The sequence below is a fragment of the Ilyonectria robusta genome (genome assembly GCF_021365365.1).
Source record: "Ilyonectria robusta strain PMI_751 chromosome Unknown BGZ61scaffold_10, whole genome shotgun sequence".
In the NCBI taxonomy this organism is placed as follows: Eukaryota; Fungi; Ascomycota; class Sordariomycetes; order Hypocreales; family Nectriaceae; genus Ilyonectria; species Ilyonectria robusta.
The window spans coordinates 421,167-441,479 of NW_025764444.1; the positions used below are offsets into that span (position 1 = coordinate 421,167).

At 50.4% G+C, this 20,313-nt stretch overlaps 6 protein-coding genes across 6 annotated transcripts; 2 read left to right on the plus strand and 4 right to left on the minus strand.

Moving 5' to 3' along the window:
- Window positions 1-98: 98 nt before the first annotated feature.
- BGZ61DRAFT_588458 (uncharacterized protein) lies at window positions 99-2,481 on the minus strand. Its single transcript, XM_046256526.1, has 3 exons — window positions 1,909-2,481; window positions 1,637-1,851; window positions 99-1,580 (listed from the first exon to the last, which is right to left on the minus strand). Exons 1-3 carry the CDS (start codon window positions 2,298-2,300, stop codon window positions 196-198), a joined length of 1,992 nt encoding a protein of 663 aa, XP_046104127.1. The 5' UTR covers window positions 2,301-2,481; the 3' UTR covers window positions 99-195.
- Window positions 2,482-4,883: 2,402 nt separating this feature from the next.
- On the plus strand, window positions 4,884-6,587 carry BGZ61DRAFT_352524 (P-loop containing nucleoside triphosphate hydrolase protein; the record flags this gene model as incomplete). The annotated part of the gene is made up of 4 exons (XM_046240440.1): window positions 4,884-5,360; window positions 5,411-5,810; window positions 5,863-6,066; window positions 6,121-6,587. The coding sequence occupies 4 exons, from the start codon at window positions 4,884-4,886 to the stop codon at window positions 6,585-6,587; spliced, it is 1,548 nt and encodes a 515-aa protein (XP_046104128.1).
- Window positions 6,588-7,378: 791 nt separating this feature from the next.
- BGZ61DRAFT_532571 (uncharacterized protein) lies at window positions 7,379-8,927 on the minus strand (the record flags this gene model as incomplete). Its single annotated transcript, XM_046253879.1, has 4 exons — window positions 7,379-8,277; window positions 8,346-8,521; window positions 8,575-8,710; window positions 8,783-8,927. 4 exons carry the CDS (start codon window positions 8,925-8,927, stop codon window positions 7,379-7,381), a joined length of 1,356 nt encoding a protein of 451 aa, XP_046104129.1.
- Window positions 8,928-10,805: 1,878 nt separating this feature from the next.
- BGZ61DRAFT_352347 (Intradiol ring-cleavage dioxygenase) lies at window positions 10,806-11,928 on the minus strand (the record flags this gene model as incomplete). Its single annotated transcript, XM_046240421.1, has 5 exons — window positions 10,806-10,997; window positions 11,068-11,148; window positions 11,200-11,312; window positions 11,375-11,613; window positions 11,663-11,928. 5 exons carry the CDS (start codon window positions 11,926-11,928, stop codon window positions 10,806-10,808), a joined length of 891 nt encoding a protein of 296 aa, XP_046104130.1.
- Window positions 11,929-12,656: 728 nt separating this feature from the next.
- BGZ61DRAFT_352580 (CoA-transferase family III domain-containing protein) lies at window positions 12,657-14,574 on the minus strand (the record flags this gene model as incomplete). Its single annotated transcript, XM_046240445.1, has 4 exons — window positions 12,657-13,181; window positions 13,266-13,769; window positions 13,837-14,135; window positions 14,202-14,574. 4 exons carry the CDS (start codon window positions 14,572-14,574, stop codon window positions 12,657-12,659), a joined length of 1,701 nt encoding a protein of 566 aa, XP_046104131.1.
- Window positions 14,575-15,119: 545 nt separating this feature from the next.
- BGZ61DRAFT_420453 (uncharacterized protein) lies at window positions 15,120-19,972 on the plus strand. Its single transcript, XM_046243486.1, has 6 exons — window positions 15,120-15,441; window positions 15,500-15,757; window positions 15,820-16,066; window positions 16,127-16,176; window positions 17,565-17,736; window positions 17,788-19,972. Exons 1-6 carry the CDS (start codon window positions 15,255-15,257, stop codon window positions 19,745-19,747), a joined length of 2,874 nt encoding a protein of 957 aa, XP_046104132.1. The 5' UTR covers window positions 15,120-15,254; the 3' UTR covers window positions 19,748-19,972.
- The last annotated feature ends 341 nt before the right edge of the window (window positions 19,973-20,313 follow it).

A 20,313-nucleotide genomic window follows, 5' to 3' on the forward strand; every position in this document is an offset into this window, starting at 1 on the left:
TGGCTTTTTCTGGGTCATCTACGCAGGACTTGACGACTACGGCTCATGCCTTCCACTCAAACAAGTACTAGTATTAACGGCTTCCGAAAAGAAAACTGCATCTCATCAAGTTATGTAATCCACCCTACTTATTTAAAACATTATGTGGTGCGCAGCATATCATGACCAAGTCAAGAGCATAAATGAAAGACCGTTTCAATCTAGGTGAAGCCGACCAGGACGGATCGAGACACCCAAAACTCCGAATACAGTCTTGTATGGCCTTCCCTCACCAGATACATAAGAAAAGTGCTTTTTATCCAGCCCCCGTTGGAGAGATTTCACAATCCCATCTTTGTCGCTCCACGTAGAAAGGGCTCGGGCGAATGCGCTCTCAAAGCACGGCTCAGCGACGTCCCAAGACGCGTACGTCTGATATACTAACCCAGTAGATATAAGAGTCCAAATTGTCCGCTCATCATCATTTCCAAACTGCTCTTTTGACTTGGCCTCAGCCGCCTTGAACATTGTCTTGGCCTCGGCTTCGTATGCACACTTGAACATGGTTGCTGCAAGTTGCAAGCCGGCCTCCAGCACTTCAAATGACCTAATCTCGTCTTCGTCCCAGGGTTGGGTATTCCAGATTTCCCGAAACAAAATCTCGGAGTGGTTAAAGGCGTCCGGACGCTCGTCAATAATGCCAAGCTTTTCGTAAAGGCTCAAAAGCTCACTTTGAGCTTTCAAGTGCTGAATCGCCAAACCACTAGGGTTGAGCTGGCATTGGCGTAAAATTTGCAGAAGCAGACCCTCGACGGCCGGGTCCTTCGCAACAACATGTGATCGAGAAAAACCGAGGCCAAAGTCCAGGTTTGCAGTGCTGGCGTCCTCAGACACAAGTTCAGTTACGTCTGAAACAGTCATTGGCAAAGAACCCCCGGGCAGCGCAGGTTCTGGGTCATCCTCAGTCAACCGCTGCACCGTCGGACGGCGACTCTTTCGAGTGGTTTGAAGCAATTCCTTCGAATGAGCAAGGAAACCAAGAGCATCCTCTTCTCTATGCCAGCCGTTCAGCAGCTCAACTGCATGTCGTATGTGCTGCTGCGTTCGTTTGTGGCCATGTCCTAGCTTCGAAATCAGGTCGTGAGTTACGTCCTCAATGATCTTGTCAGCATCCACCATGCGGTCACTTTCGGCGTACAAGTTTGCGAGCACATATGCCGCCTTGACTGTATCCTCATGTGTAGATCCCAAGATGTGGCGATGGCCTTGAGTGGCTTGCAGAAACATCTTTTCGGCATTCTTCCAATCGTTTCGCTCACTGAAGGCCTTGCCCGAATCCCACATGGCGATGAGATCACCCCTGCTCAGGCCATTCCACCTGAGAGGCAATGTGTCCTCAAAATTTGCAGCCACTTTGGAGAAAGTCTGGTCTAGTGACCCTGAGTCCGGAGATTCTGTCTCCACGACATCTTCGGATCGACTTCTGCCTTGCTCTGGTGAGCGGTCGATATTCGGAATTGCAGACGAGCCAGCAAGGTCGTTGGGTGACACGACCAAGTCCTTAGGTGTTTTGTAGCTTACACCTTCTGGGGTATCGATATCTGTAACGGATTAGTTTCTCAATACTGCATAATGTCGACAGGCGCGGTCTTCTTACCCATGTCATCTTCCTCCCTTCTTGTCTTCTTGGCACGACTGGCACTTTTTTCTGCTCGTTCTTTGGTCCAACTCTGTCCTCCGTACATGAAAATAGTTTCTTTTTCATCTTCCCTCATCCTCTTCTTCGCCTTCTCCGTCATGAACTGGGCATATTTGACTGGAAGGTTCTTCTGCCACCCCCATTCCTTGAACTTTTCCTTATATAGCTTCTGGCTAAGATGGAGTCAGCAGGTGGACGCATGCCATGGGGTAATTGGTATAACAACTTACGAGGCATTGAAAGAGTGCTGCTGCTCCATGATCTTCATAGTGTCGGCGAGACTCTTGTTTTTGTCGATGTACAGACTTCTCAGTACCGCCTCGTGACGTTCCCAGTCGAGATTTTCGTACTTGGCCCTTCGAGGCCGATCTGGTGATGCGTTGACATCATTCTGATGCCTTTCCCACAATTCAATAGGAATTGATGGTGCGAGCACAGCTGACGTGCTTGGGTCGTGTGGTTCATCCCTCGAGGTTCTCGTGATTGTGGGTTCCGAGGGGCCAGGTAGCTCTGAGGGCGTTAGAGCAAAATCACCTGTGTGTTGGCTGTAAGGGTACTGGCTATGCCAGTCACCCTCAGACGGACCAAAATGATTATCAACCATATCGACTGGTTGAACCATGGGAAATCAGAAACCTGACTGATTTGGTGACAGTGATGGCCGCAATTTTAGAGGGTTTAACCGTTTATTCGGACATGAGGCGAGGGACGAGGCAGACATAGCTTTAGGCAGGAATATTACAAAATGGCGCAAAAGTTCCCAAAGGAATCATGCGGGGGAGAACATGTCACTGTACCTCCCGCCTCGCCGTCGATTTCAGTCCTTGCAGCTGCATTCATGCTTGATAAGCAGCTACAAAGCGCATCGCTGGGCCCAATGTGCAGAGTCTGAGAGATACGACAGAAGTTCGCAAAAGTTCAAAGGTCACAGAAGTTCGCAAAGGTCGTCGCCTTCCCTGTTGTCGCTGCGCCGCATATCGAATGCAACCCACCGCGGTGAGCTACAATGCAGACCTAGTGTTACCATGGATCAGGCATGCACACTTCAAACAACGAATCAAAGCACCTAAGACAAAAGTTCACAAAATTACCCGCGCTTTCGTACATACTGCTGCAAAGGGGATCTGTCCTTGTAATGGTGGCCAAATGTCAAATGCACGTTAGAAGATCTCAAAAGTCCTGGCCAATTGCATCTCAAGAACTTCGATGAAGAGCCTTGTCGCGCGTCAGTTCAACCAGTACATCGCCAACCATGTTATTTGCCTGCATTTTGACAGAATACCCGGTCCTTAGTCTACCAATCTCGGTGATCCTGCCCTCAGGAAGAGTCGCAACTATTCGTCCTGGCAGCTGGCGTCGATCTCCCAACCTTTTCACCCCGGTATACGCTATCCATGGGTCGACGTGGCACATGGCTTGCTCACCAAACCAGGCGTCTCTGGTTTGGAGGCGATGTATTGAGGGAGATTTTGGGGAAGAACATGCGATGCCACATTTTGGATCTAAAAGTTCCCGAAGGTTTTAGTATGGGGAGCCTCTGTCAAGAGATATTTATAAAGCGTCCTCTTCACCCGTATGTCTCTTCTATTCCCACTCTCAAGCTCCTTTGTATCTCAATACAAGCCTATAAACTTCACGGTTTTGGTCTCCTTGACAGCCTACAAGATCTCGCTACTGGCAACATACTAGCACTGGGCTCTTCTTGGAACCATGACTTCTTCAGGGAGTCGTACTACAAGATCTTCTCCTCGCAAAACTGTACATTGCCAACCATCCCGAAGCATTCGGTCTTTCAGGGCTAATGATTTTATCATAGGACTCCACTGAACAGCTACATCACTCATCTTCATCGCAAAGCATGGGAGCAGCTACTCCAGAATATGTGGCGGTTCAACGTCTTGGCAAACTGGAAGAATGCCAAAACTACTCCCACGACACGGACAGTCAACAAGGCGACACAGCTTTAAGCCCCATGCTCCAACGATGGCTGCAGCAGCCAAGACGTGAAGCGCCGTACGACAACATTGGCTATGTTAACATCAGTCCCGAACAAGAGAGAAATGGCAAAAGCTAGGCTTTGCAACCGGATCACAGTAAGCTGCTCCTTCGCCCTCAGGCTTGTCAAAACCATGAGGCTAAATGCATATATGTCGACCACTTAGTTCATAAGGTGGCGCCGTGGATATTGAGTACAGTTCAGCTGTGACAGCGTTTGGAGACAATTTATGTACAATTATCCCCACTGTGGTTTAGATCAGGGTCATTTACGACTCTCCTTAGAGCTGCAGTTGTTCGCGTTTAAGCGGAAGAGCCGCTAGCAGGATGAATGGTCAGGCATTTTTGGGCACTTTTGAGTACTGTCTGTTAGGCCAATTTGAGAATTTCTTCGAGCTGTGACATATGCATAAGTGCCGAAAAGGAAAGTGAGGCGAGCCCGCATGGTTGGCTCAAATGCGCATGTCTCACCCGAGTACAGGTACATGAGCTATATTTTTGAAATGGAAGTGGTCAGCACAAGGCAACCGACCGCTGAAAATGCTTCTGATATTGCCTCATACGTCCCCAGAACCAGTTGTGTGCTGGAATACTTCCCTGATACATTAGGAATCGAACAACATCGTCTCAATAAACAAAATTACTCCAAATTGTATTTACAAGAATCTTTAAAACCCCTCAAATGCAACTCCGGAATCATGACCCCCAGAAAATCCAAGTCCTGCCCCCTAGGAGAGTAGTGCGCGGCCGCGCTGCTGTTCAACAAGAAACCGATTCCGATTCCGACGGTTCCAGTATTGCATGCATCGCGCCTATTGAACGTGACAACGGAGGAGAAACCTGTGAACTCCATGCATATGAGAGAAGGATCGATACACGTGGTGACGTGCGTCTTCTACGAGTCGGCACCGAGTCGCAGATGGAGATCCAAAAAGAGAGGAGCCATGAAGCTGCTCTCGTGCTGACGAGAACATACGACCCCAATGGGGAGCTCAAATGTACTGATCTCGAAATCAGGTCTCCGCATATACTGAAAGCACTGCAGGATGTAGTAAAATCATATCCCGGTGTCAACATTCAATCCTCAACGCGAATCATCATCTCAGGCGAGCCAAGATGCTTGTTTCACTATCGAGAAGAATTGAAGACTTATGCGATGGAATCTCAGGACCCAAAGATCAAGAAGCATATGCGATTTTGTCTCCGATATATGGCGCAAACTCTATCCAAAGAGATCACCGGATTCGATATAACCGTTAGAGGTGCGACTGCGGAGCCAGCTCTGGAGCATCGAAATCTGTGGATGGCCTACAAACCTGGCGTACTGTTGTACTATAAACGCAACGGGATCGAAGGCCTTCTTATTCTGAGGCAAATGGATTTCAAAAAGAGAAAGGACACTCGACTCGACTCTTGGGGAATTACTTCGTACTTTATTAAAAGCAACGGGGATAGTGTCGGCCATGTCCGTCACTTTGTGATTGTTCAACACTACGATGGCTGCAAACCACTTTGTCAGATGCCTATATTTCCTCTTTGTTTTCATCCTGAGAAGGAAAGGATAGCATCTGATTTGCTCGAAAGGGGTAAGAAGTATCTCTCTATGCTTGGAGTTCACCATCGTTTCTACGACGGAGTGGCCAAACTCTCCAACTACCACAGTCCCGCGAAATTTCACAGCTCTAGTGTAAGCTTCTGCAAGAATGGGAACTTCATGGTGGCGCTAATGAAACATAGGTTAAGAGTAGGGTCATGATTGACTGCCAGAGGTTCTACCGTGACACGGGCTCCCCAGTTGAGTTCATTGCCGGCTGTCCTGTTGTCGAAGTAGAGTCTGGCAATCATACCAACCTCCGTGACGAGGATGTCATGACTTGTCCGGCATATATCCAGGGTTACTCCCTAGCGAACAAACTATGGGGTTTCTTCGAGGTCGCCAAACTTCACCAGGTCGAGTTCGACATGGACGCTTTTAGCAAACTGGTTCTAGAAGAGGGAACGAAACAACTTATTTTTTCGTTGGTACAGTCTCGTGAAAGTAGGAAGTTGGAGTTTGATGACCATATCAAGGGCAAAGGAAAAGGACTGATATTCTTGCTACACGGGCCACCGGGTGTTGGGAAAACTCTTACGGCCGGTAAGTAGGCTTATAGTCATGCGCCTTGAATAGGAGATGCTAACTTCCTTAGAAAGCATCGCAGACCAGACGAGGCGACCACTGGTTACTCTTCACTCTGGACAGATCATTGGAACTAGCCCGTTCGTTGAGCGCAGGCTCGAAAACATTCTTTCACTGGTTACAAGATGGAATGCAGTTGTTCTTTTAGACGAAGCCGACGTATTCATGCAAGAGCGAGCAGTGCATGAACTGGAGCGAAATGCATTAGTGTCAAGTGAGTATTGTTACTCTGAGTCTGCACCTTCCATTTCACTCACCTAGATATTAGCCCTTCTGCGTATTGTCGAATACTTTGATGGGATCATGTTCCTAACTACCAATCGATTCGAGTCCATCGATACCGCATTCAAGTCCCGTGTTCACTTGGCCGTTTCATACCCGCCATTGTCCACAGACAGCAAAAAGGAGTTGTGGCGAGAGTCTGTAACTAGGGCATGCGCAGAGCGGCGGCCTCCGTGGGTTACTGAGAGGTTCCTTAAAGCGGTCGCGGAGTCACCCCTCAACGGCAGAGAGATTAAGAACACTGTTGGGATGGCGCATGCTTTGGCACAAAACGGAAAGCGTCCCATGAAGCCTGAGGACATCTTTCAAGGAATCCAGGCCATGCAGTCTTTTGAATCAGATTTCAACGCGCAGAAAACCATGATGGGCTCAACAAAGCGCCTGGTGAGTGCTCCTGAAGGTATTGGCAGTCGTACATTGCCGATCAAACGGCCGTGGTGGCGGTTCTGGTAGGAAGGGGAAATGGAGAGTGGTATTGCGCATGGTGACTGGATTTCAAATGAGGCTCCCATAGGTAGAATTTTAAAATGTCTCAAACTTGATTGAGCCAAAAGAGTAGCAAATTAAATCCTTTCTTTCTCACGTCATCAAGGCTAGGGGAGAACTGAATCACATCGTACACTGCCGCCTGCTTAAGCATCTTGCTTTTTGTCGCCAGGTCCATATTAAACTCCAACTCCCAGTTGCCTTCAAGGTCAAAAAGGACCTCGTCGATGTTCCTGCCGCTCAGATGCAGGCTGCCGCTCAAGCCTCCACTATAGCCTCTGCCAACGCGTCACTGGCTGCTCCCCCATCCCCGACTCGCTCAGGGGCGAGGCTTCCAAGGTCCTCAATCCCGAGGTGTATCTACTGTGGTGTCTCTGCGATGTCTCTGCCGATGACTTGTTCAAAAGGTCAAGGGGCATCACCTCCCCTCGTGCTTCCGTTGCGCCCAGTCGATGTTGTCCTGCTCCAAAATCGCGAACCTTTCCAAGCACAAAATAATCGAGCGTCTCGAAGCAACGCATATCATGTCACTTGCCCTTATTCACGCAAAAATGGCCCGAAGTAGTAACAAGAAACTTCGCCCCTCCATGGTAGCTTTGTAGCATCTCCGGCAAACAAGACGTCTCATCCGCTCAGCGATTCTGGGGTCCCCTGAGCGTATAGCGCCACATCGTCTCATCCGATTAGGAAATTAAGTAGCTCTCGCGAAGCCATCGAGTGAGTGTTTGGTAAGTTCGTCCAGCTATGCCTTCATCTCCCTAATCTGCAGTAGCTCGAAGCTTTGCCTCCAAGTCCGCTTGTTCCTCTTCAATCTGCTTCAACTCTAAAAGTCGCCGTTTCCGTGCCTCCAACTGGGCGTACTTGTCCATTAGAGATGCTCGTGTTTGAGTATTGTCTGCGTCTGATGACGGAGACACTGGCGATATGGTGTCAGCTTCTGACGGTGAGCCAGCTCCGCCTAATGAACTCGGTAGAATAGAGACCCCCGTATCAGGAGATGTAATCGATAAGGAAGGCGACTGAGGAAGAATTCGAGGGTGCTGCTGGGTTGGAGGCGTGGATTGCGTCTGTAGAGCGACAGAGGGCTCCTTAGGCTGTTGGGTGCTGTCCATCTCGTGGGGTGCCTTCTCGGTAGAGAGTTCAGACCCTAGTTGTTTTGTTTCTCCAGGTAACTCTGAAGAAGTTACTCTAGGGGAGTCCTGCAGGACTTTGTTGTCTTCAATCTCCTTCGCTTGGACCTCTGATGATCGGGCCGTGTCCGCCATTTCGGTCACGGGGGGTCGCGGCGTAGAGCCGCGCAGCTCAGCTGGTGACTCGGCCACAACCAGCATCTCGGGATTCTTTGGTTGCTCCAGTTCGGAGATACGTCCCTGCAAATCGTTCGTTGAGGTGGAATTGTTGCTCCGAGCCCTTTGTCTCCTTCTTCGCCACCACAAAAACAATCCAAGGAGAATGAAGACGACAGCAGCTACCACTCCAACCGCTATCCCGGCCAGCGGACCTGGGCCAAGGCCCGCTGCCCCTGAACTCGAGCTCTGAGTAGCTGATGCGATGGTGTCCTCTGGGACCGTCAAGGAGCTGGAGGGTTGCGTAATGACCGCTTGAGAAATGCCGGATGAAGTAAGGGAGGAGGTTGTCCCTTGCTTCGCGACTTGTACTAAAGTAAGTTAGTCAGGAGAAGGTGAGACAGGCAGGATGAAATATACCGGTAGTGTGGGCAGATACAGCTGGTTGGGAAGATGAAGCTGGTTGGGAAGATGAAGCCGGTTCGGTAGATGAAGCTGGTTCGGAAGATGAAGCCGGTTCGGTAGATGAAGCTGGTTCGGTAGATGAAGCTGGTCGGGCAGATGAAGTTGGTTGGGAAGATGAAGCGGCTTGGGTAGATGAAAGTGGTTGGGTAGCTGAAGCCGGTTCGGTAGATGCTGGTATGCTCGACGACACAGACTCATCAGACTTGTCCGAGCCCTCCCAGGCCCACTGGGCGCTATAGTTGAAGTCGCCACTATCATTGTCGATTACTTTGAAAGCATAAACACCGGAAGGAAACTCATCCTGCTTGAATGTAAAGGTGAAACTGTCTTTAGCATCCTCTATAACCGTTTAGCATGAATCCGATGATAAACGCAGCGTCTCCATCATGTCTGCGTACGACAACAACTTACTCGTAAGAGTTTCAACATCTTCTAGGTCTTTAGAGGGCCCGCTCAAAAGCACGATCGTGCAGCCTTGGTCGCAGCCAATGAGATACAGGGTGAATGGCTCGTCTGGGAGGACGTCAAAGTTCGTGTTGGTGATAACTGGCGCCATGGTGGCAGATCCAGCATTACTGTCTGATGTCAGAGATGGACAAGAATGAGTACAGAGGTTGACAAATTTGGCTACTTGTTGATGTTGCAGGTGTCGCTGGGTCCCTCAGGAGACACGCGCTCCACGCGGAGACGCAAAGAGCCAAACAAACAGGAGCAGGGGACTCGCAGCTGAAAGATCATGGGCGTCTAAGGAATGTGGCGTTTCAATAGTTTCAATTTCGAGACTCATCAATGGTCCATTTACGGCTGAATTCCACTCAGCTGAACCTAAGCCATGCATTAAAATGTAAGCTTCTCTGGGATTAAGTCATCCGACGGGAAATGTCACCACTGATAGGCCCGAGAGAAATCATGATGCGCCCGAGGACAGGGTTGAAGCACCCCCTTGCTTATCCATTTGCCAAGTTTTACCAACCTCTAGCATTTCAATCCTCGCCCCATCCATCAAGTATTTATCTCTTATCAATAATTCTCATTTCAGCCGCCTCTCGGAGCTAAATGCCCAAGCGAACTTTCTAATTCCAGCCGAAAACGTCAAAGACCTGACAGTCCGGCTAATCTGGAGTCCTCGCTGGGCGACACACTCGCAGATGCGAGTGCGATTCGCGATGATTCCCCGCTGTCAAGCATCAGCAATGAGCCTTTAGTAGAAATGTCACCGTCTTATCACAGAAATGAGCCAGATATACATCATCAAACTAGACCAACTATCATCATTTCTCCGGCAGATTAGAAACAAACCATCCACAATCGCAATTCCTGTCGCACATGTAGAACAGCAGCTCGGACACAGCGTGTCATGCTTGTAGGAGAGGCTTTACGCAAGACGTCGATCCTCTCATTAGAACCATAACCTTTGATACCTCCGATATCACGCCCACCCACTCGCACCACATCCATTTCAAATCTACAACCGGCACTTCTCATGTATTCAAGCAGCACGCATCGACCATGTGACTTTCTCGCATGCTACCTCAGCGTTCCCCAGTGGCAGAAGAATGTCCAACGCTCAAAATCCCGGCCATCTATCGGTACCCTCAAACTATGATGATTTACCTTGAGGATGTGCGAGAGATTCACCCTTCTAAAATCCGAGCCAACAGTTCGCACATCGACTTCAAGAATGGTTTGCTTACTATCGCCGACCCACGATCGTTTGAGTGCCTGCATCAGTTGTTGGTCTCAGCAGCCTTGTACTTGTACTTCGGCGCAAAATGCGGCTGAGAAGACCCAAGGCTGAAGCTCAATCCTGAAACGATTCCTTGAAATGAAAGAAAGCCAGGAGTATAAGTTTCTCTTCGAATAGTTTCATGGCTCAAGTGCATGCGGCGTCTGTGGCCGTGATTTGCATCCTCGATAATTTGGTCGGTATCAATCATGCGATATTTCCCAGAGTACAGGTTGGAAAGAGTATGTGCCGCGTTAAGGGTGCTCTTGCACGTAGACCCCGAGAAAAGGGTCCATGTGTAATCAAATCGTACATTTTGTTTTCAATCCCTCATGTTACCCGATAGTCCGTAGCGTGCTTTGATCAATTCCAGAGCCTGAATGGAAGACAGTCTCAATCTAGGTGAAGTCGTCCAGGCTGAATCGCGAAATCGAAAAGCCCAAAAACAGTCTTCAATGATCGTCCCTCGTCAGATAGATAAGAAAGGTGTGTTGCATCCAGTCCAGTAGCACCAACCGCAGGAATCTTAAGGTAATTGGCTTGTTTATTTATATCCTGCACATCGACCGCGTTTCAGATGAGGAAAAGTAGAACGTTCATGATTGTCCCAAACTTGCTATCTACCAAACGACTAGCAAACTGAATTCCTTATTCTCCAAACGTCATATCATCAAGGCTGAGAACCACGCATCATACACTGCCACCTGCTCAAGCATCTCGCTTTTTCGTCGCTAGGGACATATTAAACTCCAACTCCCAATTGGCTTCAGGGTCTCCCTTCCTCGGAGTAAAGGTGACGGTGAGACCATCCTTGACGGCAAAGACAGTATCGTTGCCGAGATATTCGGAATCAGAGTCAAAGATCTGGGTTGTGACACTCTTGAAGCCATCCGCAATAACCTATTACACACGAGTCAGTTCATGCCCAATTCCATGCTAGTTCTCATTAATCTCCGTTTAGGTCACTCACCATGAAGTGCAGGTGGGCGGGTCGGTAAACGTGTCGGTCAAGCATGCGAAGAAGCTTGCCAGCAGGGCCATCTTCGGGGATCTGAAAAATAAGTGTTAGTAACAAATCAAATGGCGCTTCGTAGGTACTCACAGGGTATGGTGTGGGCTTCAGGCAGTAGAATGAATAACGGCCCTGGTCGTCTGTGATGAACTTTCCCCGCAAATTGCAATCCCGCTGATCGGCATCTTGTTGCTCGTAGAGGCCTGAAGGCGCGGTTAGAATTTTGTCGAACGCTGATCGGCTACTCGATGAGTGTTGAACCTACCATTGGTGGATGCCTGCCACACATCTACAGAAGCGTTGGGGATGGGCTTTCCAGTCTCTGCGCATGTAATAGTTCCGTGAAGGTAGGAGACGATGCCATCCTTGGGCGTCTCAAATGAGATTGTGGTGCCGTTGGGGCGGATAGGCGTATCAGCGCGCCAGAAAGGACCCAGAATGGCCGTGAGAGTGCCAGAGTTGGCGCTGTTTGCAGCCGCCCGATGGGTGATGTCATCCACAAGTCTGCGGTTGTCAGCTTGATGATCGTGGGCATGATTATCAGTAAGCTTACGTCTCGAGACCAATGACATCGCACATCAATTGGCCCTCATTCCGGCGCTCATTGCTCATTTGACCGGCTTGGTTGACCATCTCAACACCGGCCAACCACTCGTCGACGGTGAGGTTTACCTCTCGGGCGAAATCGTGGATGTGTTGGACAAACGAGCCCAAGACCTCACGGAGTCGGGGATCGGTCTTGGGTCCGAAGGAGCTAATGACATGCTTGGTGAATTCCTGGCCCAGGCCCTCTTCGGAGACGGGAGGCTCGGTCGTCATTGTTGCTGATTTGGTGGTCTCGACAGTCTGAGTTGCCATGTTGATATCAAGCCAAGGACGCGATGGTGCTGCAATCAGGGCGGTTAGAAGCAATGGAATGGCAGTAAACGGGTTTGTGAAGCTATGAAAGGAGGAGAGAGACTGCTTTATGTTGTCTGGCGTACGGATATGTGGCACCAGACGGATTTACGGGAACGCTTGGAGGGACTTTGTAGGTGGGCGGCGACGATCCGGATCGTTCGATTGAGCGGCGCACATTACAAAACACGACCGCTGGATGGATACACAAGAACCCCGCAATACAGACGCCCATGGGGAAAGGCGGGGATCGGACAGCAGGAATGGAGGGTTGGCCACCTTGCATGGCATCATCGGCTGCTTCGGGTACGGGGTTGACCGAGATCCGATGCCCTTTTCCGACGATGGCGGCAATCCCCCGGTTGTGATTTGATGGCATATGCCGGCGCGAAATGACTCGGAGAGGGACGATTTTGAATTCGACGCCTTTTCGAAATGGCCGGACAATTCGCCGTAGCTAATTCCCGTGAGCAGTCAGACGAGTGGTCGAATGGTCGTCGTCAAACATCCCCTCAAACGTCATGGTGGACTCATATTTCAGACACATGGCGGAGCAGACCGAACATTTTAGTTTGGGAAGGATCTAAACACTATTCACGGCGGAATTTAGGATAATATCGATGCAGCTGTTTCTAAATATCATACAATGCTTATGCAGATTTTCTATAGTCCTCGTCGCCACTGAAATCCCATTGAGCCTTGTCCGACCCATTGGGCCTGCTCGCCCGTCTAAAGCCAATATCCAATCCGTCGACTTCCACAACCGGCAGAACTGCTTCGACGTCCGCCTTATACGCAGCCGAGTACCACGTATCCAACAGACGACCATTCTTGAAAATCTCGGGGCACGTCTCCCTCATTCGGCGCAGCGCTGTGCCGGATATCTGGTCTACGCTGTGTGCGTGTCTCAATGCCAAGAAGTCGTCGCCGATATTCTTTCGCAACTGCTCCTGTACCTCGTCCGAGTACTTTCCGGCCTTGAAAAGCAACAGGTCGTATTGCAGCAGGGATGCCTTTCCATGCCATGAGCCTCCTTGCGTGGCTCGGTGATAGAGGCCGGTCAGCGCCGCAATGGCACCGATGCATCCCGTGCCGTAGTCGGAAATTGGGAAGGGTGGTACGACAGGCTCGTTCAAGCCCATGAATTTGCCCTGCTCCCATGCAACACCGCTCACCTAGATCGGATGTCAGTTGTGTCATTGAAACCCGCCATAGCCGGCTACTTGACCAGTCGGGGTAATGGGTGAGGAGAAACTTACGCAGTCTGCAATCTGCTGCCATCCGGGCCGATTCGCCCACTCGCCCTCGTAACCGAAGCAGTTTTCGTTGACATATACAAATCCCTTTCCTCTCTCCTTGGCCAACTTGGTCAACGACGCGGCGCCGTAACCGAGACGCTCCAGAGCACCGGGGCGATATCCATCCACAACCACATCCGCCTCGGCAAGAAGAACCGCAAACTTTTCCCGTCCTTCAGGCGTCTTGAGATCCAGCTCCGCAGCATGCTTTCCCATGTTTCCATCGACCTGGAAAAAGGGAACATCACTCAGGTTGGGACTGGTTATCTTAAGCACATCGGCGCCGTATTCGCCCAGAATGCGGGTGATGACAGGTCCGGCAATAATTCGGCAGAGTTCAAGAACTTTGATACCCTCTAATGGTCGGCATTTTTGACCTGGTGAGCTCGGAGATAGAGGGACCTTTGGTGTTTCGGTCTCCAGGTTTTCGACCGTCCAAGGCTGCAGCTCGATATTCGTCTTACCCTGCGCGCGAGCAATTTCCGTATCAGCAATCAAATCCGTTATCCAAGTGTCAAAAGACGCAACCTACGTGAAGGGTCTTCAGGAAGTCCTCGTGCTTGAGAGCAGGAACCCCCGCCTGTCGGTTTTTGGCATTGAGCTCCTCCAACTCCGCAGTCGAGTATTTTGTGACAGCGCCTTCAATCACGCGAACAATATCCTCGTGGCTTTCCAAATCTGGCCTGAAGGGCTCCAATCCAATCATTCCCAGCGTCGTCGAAGCCTCAAGAGAGCCGTGGATGTGGTAGTATTCTCCCGGCACCTTGGTCTCGTAGAGGTTAGCGGACATGCGGCGATATGAGATTGACTGCGCGTGAAGCAAATCGGTATCTATCTTCAATTAATGTCTATTTTATTTCGCACATGAGATGCAGCCTGCGAAATTTGTCAACATACCCTTCAGAAGCTTCTTGACACCAGGGTCAAGCTTCCCCTGGCCTCCCACCGTCGCCATATACGCTTGGCACAAGAACGCAGTCGTCTTTTCCAGATCTACCACGATCTGTCGCTTCTTGGCCTCTCCATCCTTGAGGTCAGCCAGGAGGCACGCAACGCCGCCCTCGATTGCCTTGAGCGCAGCTCCGGTTTCCGTCTCCTTGAGTGGGATGGGAAAGTAGGGGAAATCACGGGCAGCGGTGAATTTCACCTGGGGCACAAGATGGCGAACGGCTGGGGGAAGTGACACAGCATTGACTTGATCGCAGAGCAGTTTCAAGATGCGACTCGTCTCCGTCACAGACGAGTACGAATTCGCTTTGTTGACGGTCATTTTTGTTCGTTTCGATCGGACAGCACTAGCGTGGATTGAAGCGATTCTGCCCAAGTACAACCATCTTCTTTATACAAGACCTCCGTATTGCTCCACCACATCCAGCTAGAGTTATCCGTCTCCCTAGCGCCAATTACGTTCGCGTGGACCCAGAACTTTTATCCAAGACGAAAACCACAGTGGCCAGGGCTGCAATGCCAGTACGCGGCCCGGTGGTACGCCGATAGTGCTCCGCAAGCGTTATTTCTGTTTGACTGCTCTCTGCCAATGATAAGGCCTCGGAGGACTCGACTCCGCGGAAGCCGAAGATCCACTGCCCTGTATCCGAAGAGCAGAGGAGAATGATGGGCCCTGTAGGTGAAACCCTCGCCCGGTAGCCGAATGAAACCCCGCCCACAATCATGTGCCTCACCCGGAAGCCGATGGCGCCGCCGAAGTCAAGACGAAGATGTGGACCGTCCTTAGCCGACACCCCGCTCGTAACTTATCAGGAATGTCATTATCCGCGATGGCATTGTTGATCTCGGTAATACGCGGCCGTGTATGTCTCATGTAAGCTGATTCAGCACACACTCATTCGATTGGGGACCAGTCTCAACGTCTCATGAAGTACCCTGCAGTGTAATCCAACTGGTTATTGATCGCCTTCAACACCACTATCCCTCACTCCCAGTCTCGAAATGCCGGTTCTAGAGGTTAGAGGGAAGTCCCTCTTCTTCGCTCGCGCAGACCCTGCGTCAGCACCGAAGCAGAAGCAGCCCACCTTTGTATTCATTCACGGGCTGGGATCTTCGCACTGCTTCTACACCCCGTTGATGACGCAATTGGCTAGCGAAGGATATCCTTGCCTTGCTTTCGATATTATTGGTACGAGATGTTTGACCGGCGTTGTGTGATGTGTTACCGCAGTCCTAACACCACACAGGAAGCGGACTTTCCGAATTGCGTCCCGAGCATGAGCACACAAGCATCCAATCAATTGCCCAGGATGTCGAGGGAATCATTAAACACATTGGCATCTCGCCAGAGGAGGTGATTGTTGTTGGGCATTCGATGGGAGCCATTGTGGTCTCCGAGCTCGCTGTAAAACTCAAGTTGAAAGCTGCTATTCTCATCGGCCCAGTGTTGCCAAAGCCAGCACTTGCTCAAATTTTCACATCCCGCATTGAGACGGTGAACAAAAGTAAGTTTACCCATTGCAATTGAGGTTGCGTTTGACCTCGTGGCTGATATGTTGTATTGTAGCCGGAATGGAAGCAATGGCAGACACCATTCCCCTCGCAGCTACGGGATCCAAGTCATCCTCGACACACAAGGCGTTCATTCGCTCACTACTCCTGTCACAAAATCCGGATGGTTATATCTCCCTTTGCCGCGCGATAGCGGAAGCCGGACGTCCCAACTACTCTGCTGCCCAGTGTCCCCTTCTCATTATCGCTGGCGAGGAGGACAAAACGAGTCCCCTCGCAGACGCGCAGGTCATCTTTGATGAGTGAGTAATATCAAGAAGTGAGCGCATTTTATTTCCAGAACTAACAGGTATTACTCCTAGATGGGGATCCAAGGGTGAGGACAAGTTCCTCACAGTACTAGGAGGAGTTGGTCACTGGCACTGTATTGAAGCCGCTCAAGAAGTTGGTGCGCGTGTATTGGACTTTCTCTCTAAATAGTTTGTCTATAAAGAGTTTCTCTCTAAATAATTCCAACCGTATGACGCGATCATGACTATGTCTGTCCTGCCAGATAAACCCTCCCTTTGCGTGAGCTAGTCTAATATCGTAGTCTACTTCTTCGGGGCCATAGCCCCAGTATCCTAAAGAGGTCAGTCCAAAAGCCCAGAACAAGTATCCGGTTCAGAGCCAACTTACAAGGAAAACCTGATAGAAACTCATTCTATATTCTCCATCACTCTCTTTGACCAGCTGTGCCCGTCCCGCCCAGTCAATCTCTACTGTCGACCCGCTTCGCATGCCAAGTTCTACAGAACCATAAAGCATCACCTCGGTAGAATCATTTCCAAACGGAAAGATTTTGTGTAGAGTGTGTTTCCGAGATGCAACGCTGGTCCACATGCCTTCCCTTAGGGCAGTGATTTCTGTGTTGGAGAATGTCAGCGACATGATTGACGGAACCAATGTTTGATGGGAAACTAACCTTGCGTTCCCTTGCTAGATTTAGAGGCCAGAGCAAAAGTGGCATCTCTCGTGAACAAGTTCACATATTTCTCTGTTTGCCCAGGCGTGTCTGAGACTTCGTAGAATTTCCGGAAGTACGCCACCACCTCTGGGAGGACCCGCAGGTCCGCGGGGTATGCAGCCTCGTATTGGGCCATGGTGTGAATTGAATAGATGTCCGTACCAAATAATATAATCGAATCCAGTGGTTTGAATAGCTTCAAATAATAGGTGTTATAGGACTGTAGGCAATCGAGATGTGCAGGAATACGAACGACGAGCTACGAGTTGAGGGGCACTAGCCGAAGCGTCGGGAACCGGGTGAGTGGTGTGGATATTATTTTTGAAACCCAACCAATTAAAACAGAGTCAAATTATCAGTGAGGGGCAAGACTCATCGGCAATTCTGGTCGGGAGTACTTGGTCCCAGTTCCTGCATTTCACCACGGCGCAGCTCGTCGTGTGGAACTTGGAAGAGACTCTCAGACATCATTCGTAGTATTGGGCCTCCGCTAAATGTCCTGCTGTAAGTTCTTTTATTCTCGAATGGGGTGTTTTCCGACATTCCTTGCACTTTGCCCGGGGCTTAGAATGGATGGAGCCCACGGTTGCAATGGGACTTGCTGACTCGGCTACCAGGTGCGGAATCAGGGTTCTCTCATTGCGAGCCACCGTGATTGTATGTGCAATTGGATAGGCGTTGGCAACCAAGAGGAGCGAATACTGACTAGTCAAAGCGGAGGAAGGACCCGGGATCAAAACACACAATGCCTACCAAAAGAGTCCGCGACAGTGACCGCAAACGCTGTGCCCAAGCATGCGAGAGCTGCAAGAACCGCAAGCAGCGCTGCGACGGTCTGCGGCCATGCGGTCGATGCGTTAAACGCGGCCTCGGCCGAGACTGCGAGTCCTCCACCACCCGGTTCCCGCTGCTGGCCTCCTCGCTGCCGAGCCCGGACCCCGACCACTTCAGATCCGCGACTCCGGGGTGCGGCCCGGCCCCGGAGCGGATGAGTCCCGGCCGGGCTCCCGACGGCAGCCAATCAACGCCGGGCACCGGGCCGTCGCCCTCGCATCACGTCGCCGATGGCGCGTTTATGTCGCCCGCTGCGCCGTCGAGTGATCGAGCGTCGGCGTCGTCGCAGTTGCTGTCGAGCGGTTTCCCAGCAAGGGTGCCTCAGATGTCGCGGCTAGTCAAGGATACCAAGGGGCAGTACATGTTCATCGGGGACTCTGCCACCCTTTCATTTTTGCAGAACATTCGCCGGATCGTCAGGAAAAGCTTAGGCAACTGCCCGTTTGTTGATGACCCGTTGCGACACCTAATTGTCGAGTCGTCACCAGACACCCGCCGAGGATGGATCATGTCAAGCGCCCAAAACCCACCTCCAAGGCAAAATCCTGACGAGGTAGAGTACCTCCAGCGATGGTACATGCAATCTGCAAACTGCGTATTACTCCTGTTTGATCAGGAAGAGCTCCACCAGGCCATCAATAGCTGGCAAGAGAAAGACAACGACAAGGCTGACCCAGCCAGTCCCGTCTACTACCTAGTGTTTGCCATCGGTGCCCAAACTGGTCCGGAGGACAAAGACAGTCTTGCCGAGACATTCTTCAACTATGGTCGCTATCTGACTGTTGAAACACTCATGGAGGATCCAGATATTCCCACCATCCAAGCGTTTGCGCTGATCACCATGTACCTTCTCGGTGCATCTCGGCGAAATTCCGCCTTTATGTATCTTGGAATGGGTGTTCGAGCCGCCTATGCCCTCGGTCTACACCGCAAGGACATTTCTGCTCTATTTCCACCTGCCGAATGTCGAGCAAGGGAGCGACTATGGAAAGCCATCCGGATTCTTGATCTCTTCATGAGCGCCTCACTAGGACGCCCACCGTCAACATCAGAAACCAGGGACACTGCTAGCAGGGAAGATTACTCGGCCTGCAATGACCTGTCCATGATTTTCGAGTCGGTCCTGTCAGATATTTACGCCAAGAGGATGATATCCACTGAGGTAATTGAGCGCATTAGTCAACACCACCGGCGATGGGCGGCTCAGTCTCGCAATGGCTTCGAAGTTGATGGCATCCAGCCGGGCGAGTCGATTGAGGCCTCTGACGGCACGAAGCAGCCCAACATGGGTCTTCTCCACCTCAAGCAGACGGCCTATTGGACTATTATCCTCTTATCTCTGCCGTTTCTTCTCAAGGATGTGTCTGCGCACGTCGACTCTAACCCCAACTCCTTGCCCATCAACCAAGAGAAGCGAGCACCTTCTTCATCCTCCAACCAAGTCCTTGTCTACGCATGCCTCGAAGCTGCCATACACACAGTCGACCTTCTGCAAACGCTTTTGTCGACTGAGTTGATCCCGAAGAGATTGCCGTTTCTAATAAACTCGGTGTTTGCCTCGGGACTGGTCCTCGGTGTCGCCGCTTTCGGAGACTTCGATACGTCTTTTCCACTAGAGCGAAGCTTACGCCTCGCGAAGAATATCCTCCACCGCTTTGCGGTTCACGATCCAGTAGCAAAACGACATTTGCTGATCCTCGAGCATATGCAAGGGGCCTGCGACAAATACACGGAGATGAGAGCACGATGGAAGATGGAACGTCAAAGTAATCTCGTCGGTGGGCTTTTCGGAAGTATTCACAGCATCGGGGTCCCATCCAGAGACATGAATGAAGATCCAGATTCGATGCAGGTCGAAGATGAAACGTGTACGAGTCCACGAACAATCCCACGTACCTCTGCGACGAGAGTACAGACACCAGCCATGGACGCGGGCTCTGGTGTTGGGCAACAACCAGAAGACTTGGCAGCTGGATTTTCCGAATTGATACCGGCAATATCACCAAGCTTGCTGTGGTTTGACACTTTTGGAGAAACTATGCCTCTTTACCCGACTGTCGATGCAGGCATGGTGGAAATGAATCCAAATGGCCTTGAAACGGATCCAAGAGCCTCTTTAACGTATAATGAGTTTATTTTATGACGACATAACACCTCCCTCTAGGGCGTCTGTACTACTACTGAACTTGAGCGATATCATGTTGTTGCGAGCTAGGATTCCGACAGATTCCCCTTTACATAGTCAGATACAGCCCGGAACTAGTAGATAGAATAACACCATACATATGATGAATATGTATACTATCTTCATTGAACATACTGTGGGAGGTATTGAAGGAATTGCAGTAGAGACCTCATTAGTAAAAGGTGTATCGATTTAGGTTTATTCGTTGCAAATTAATACTCTTCGCTAGAGGATTCAAGCAACATTGGAAGTTTGGTGGACTTTCTCCTTTTGAGATTTTCAGATGTTTTTATTCTACCGTAATATATCCATATTCCCTCCTATCGTAGCTTTTACTTGTAATTTATCTTCTCGTTTGCTTAGAGTCGTAGAGGTACGAAATCTAGTAGTCTTAATTACTAGCTTCACTATCGAATTGAGCAAGCGTATATATCGGTTCAAAACAACCATACCACTCCGCCGTCTCTATTGGGGATGGTAAAACGGTAATTTCAAGGCCAGTCCCTACTTCTCCTTTTACTACA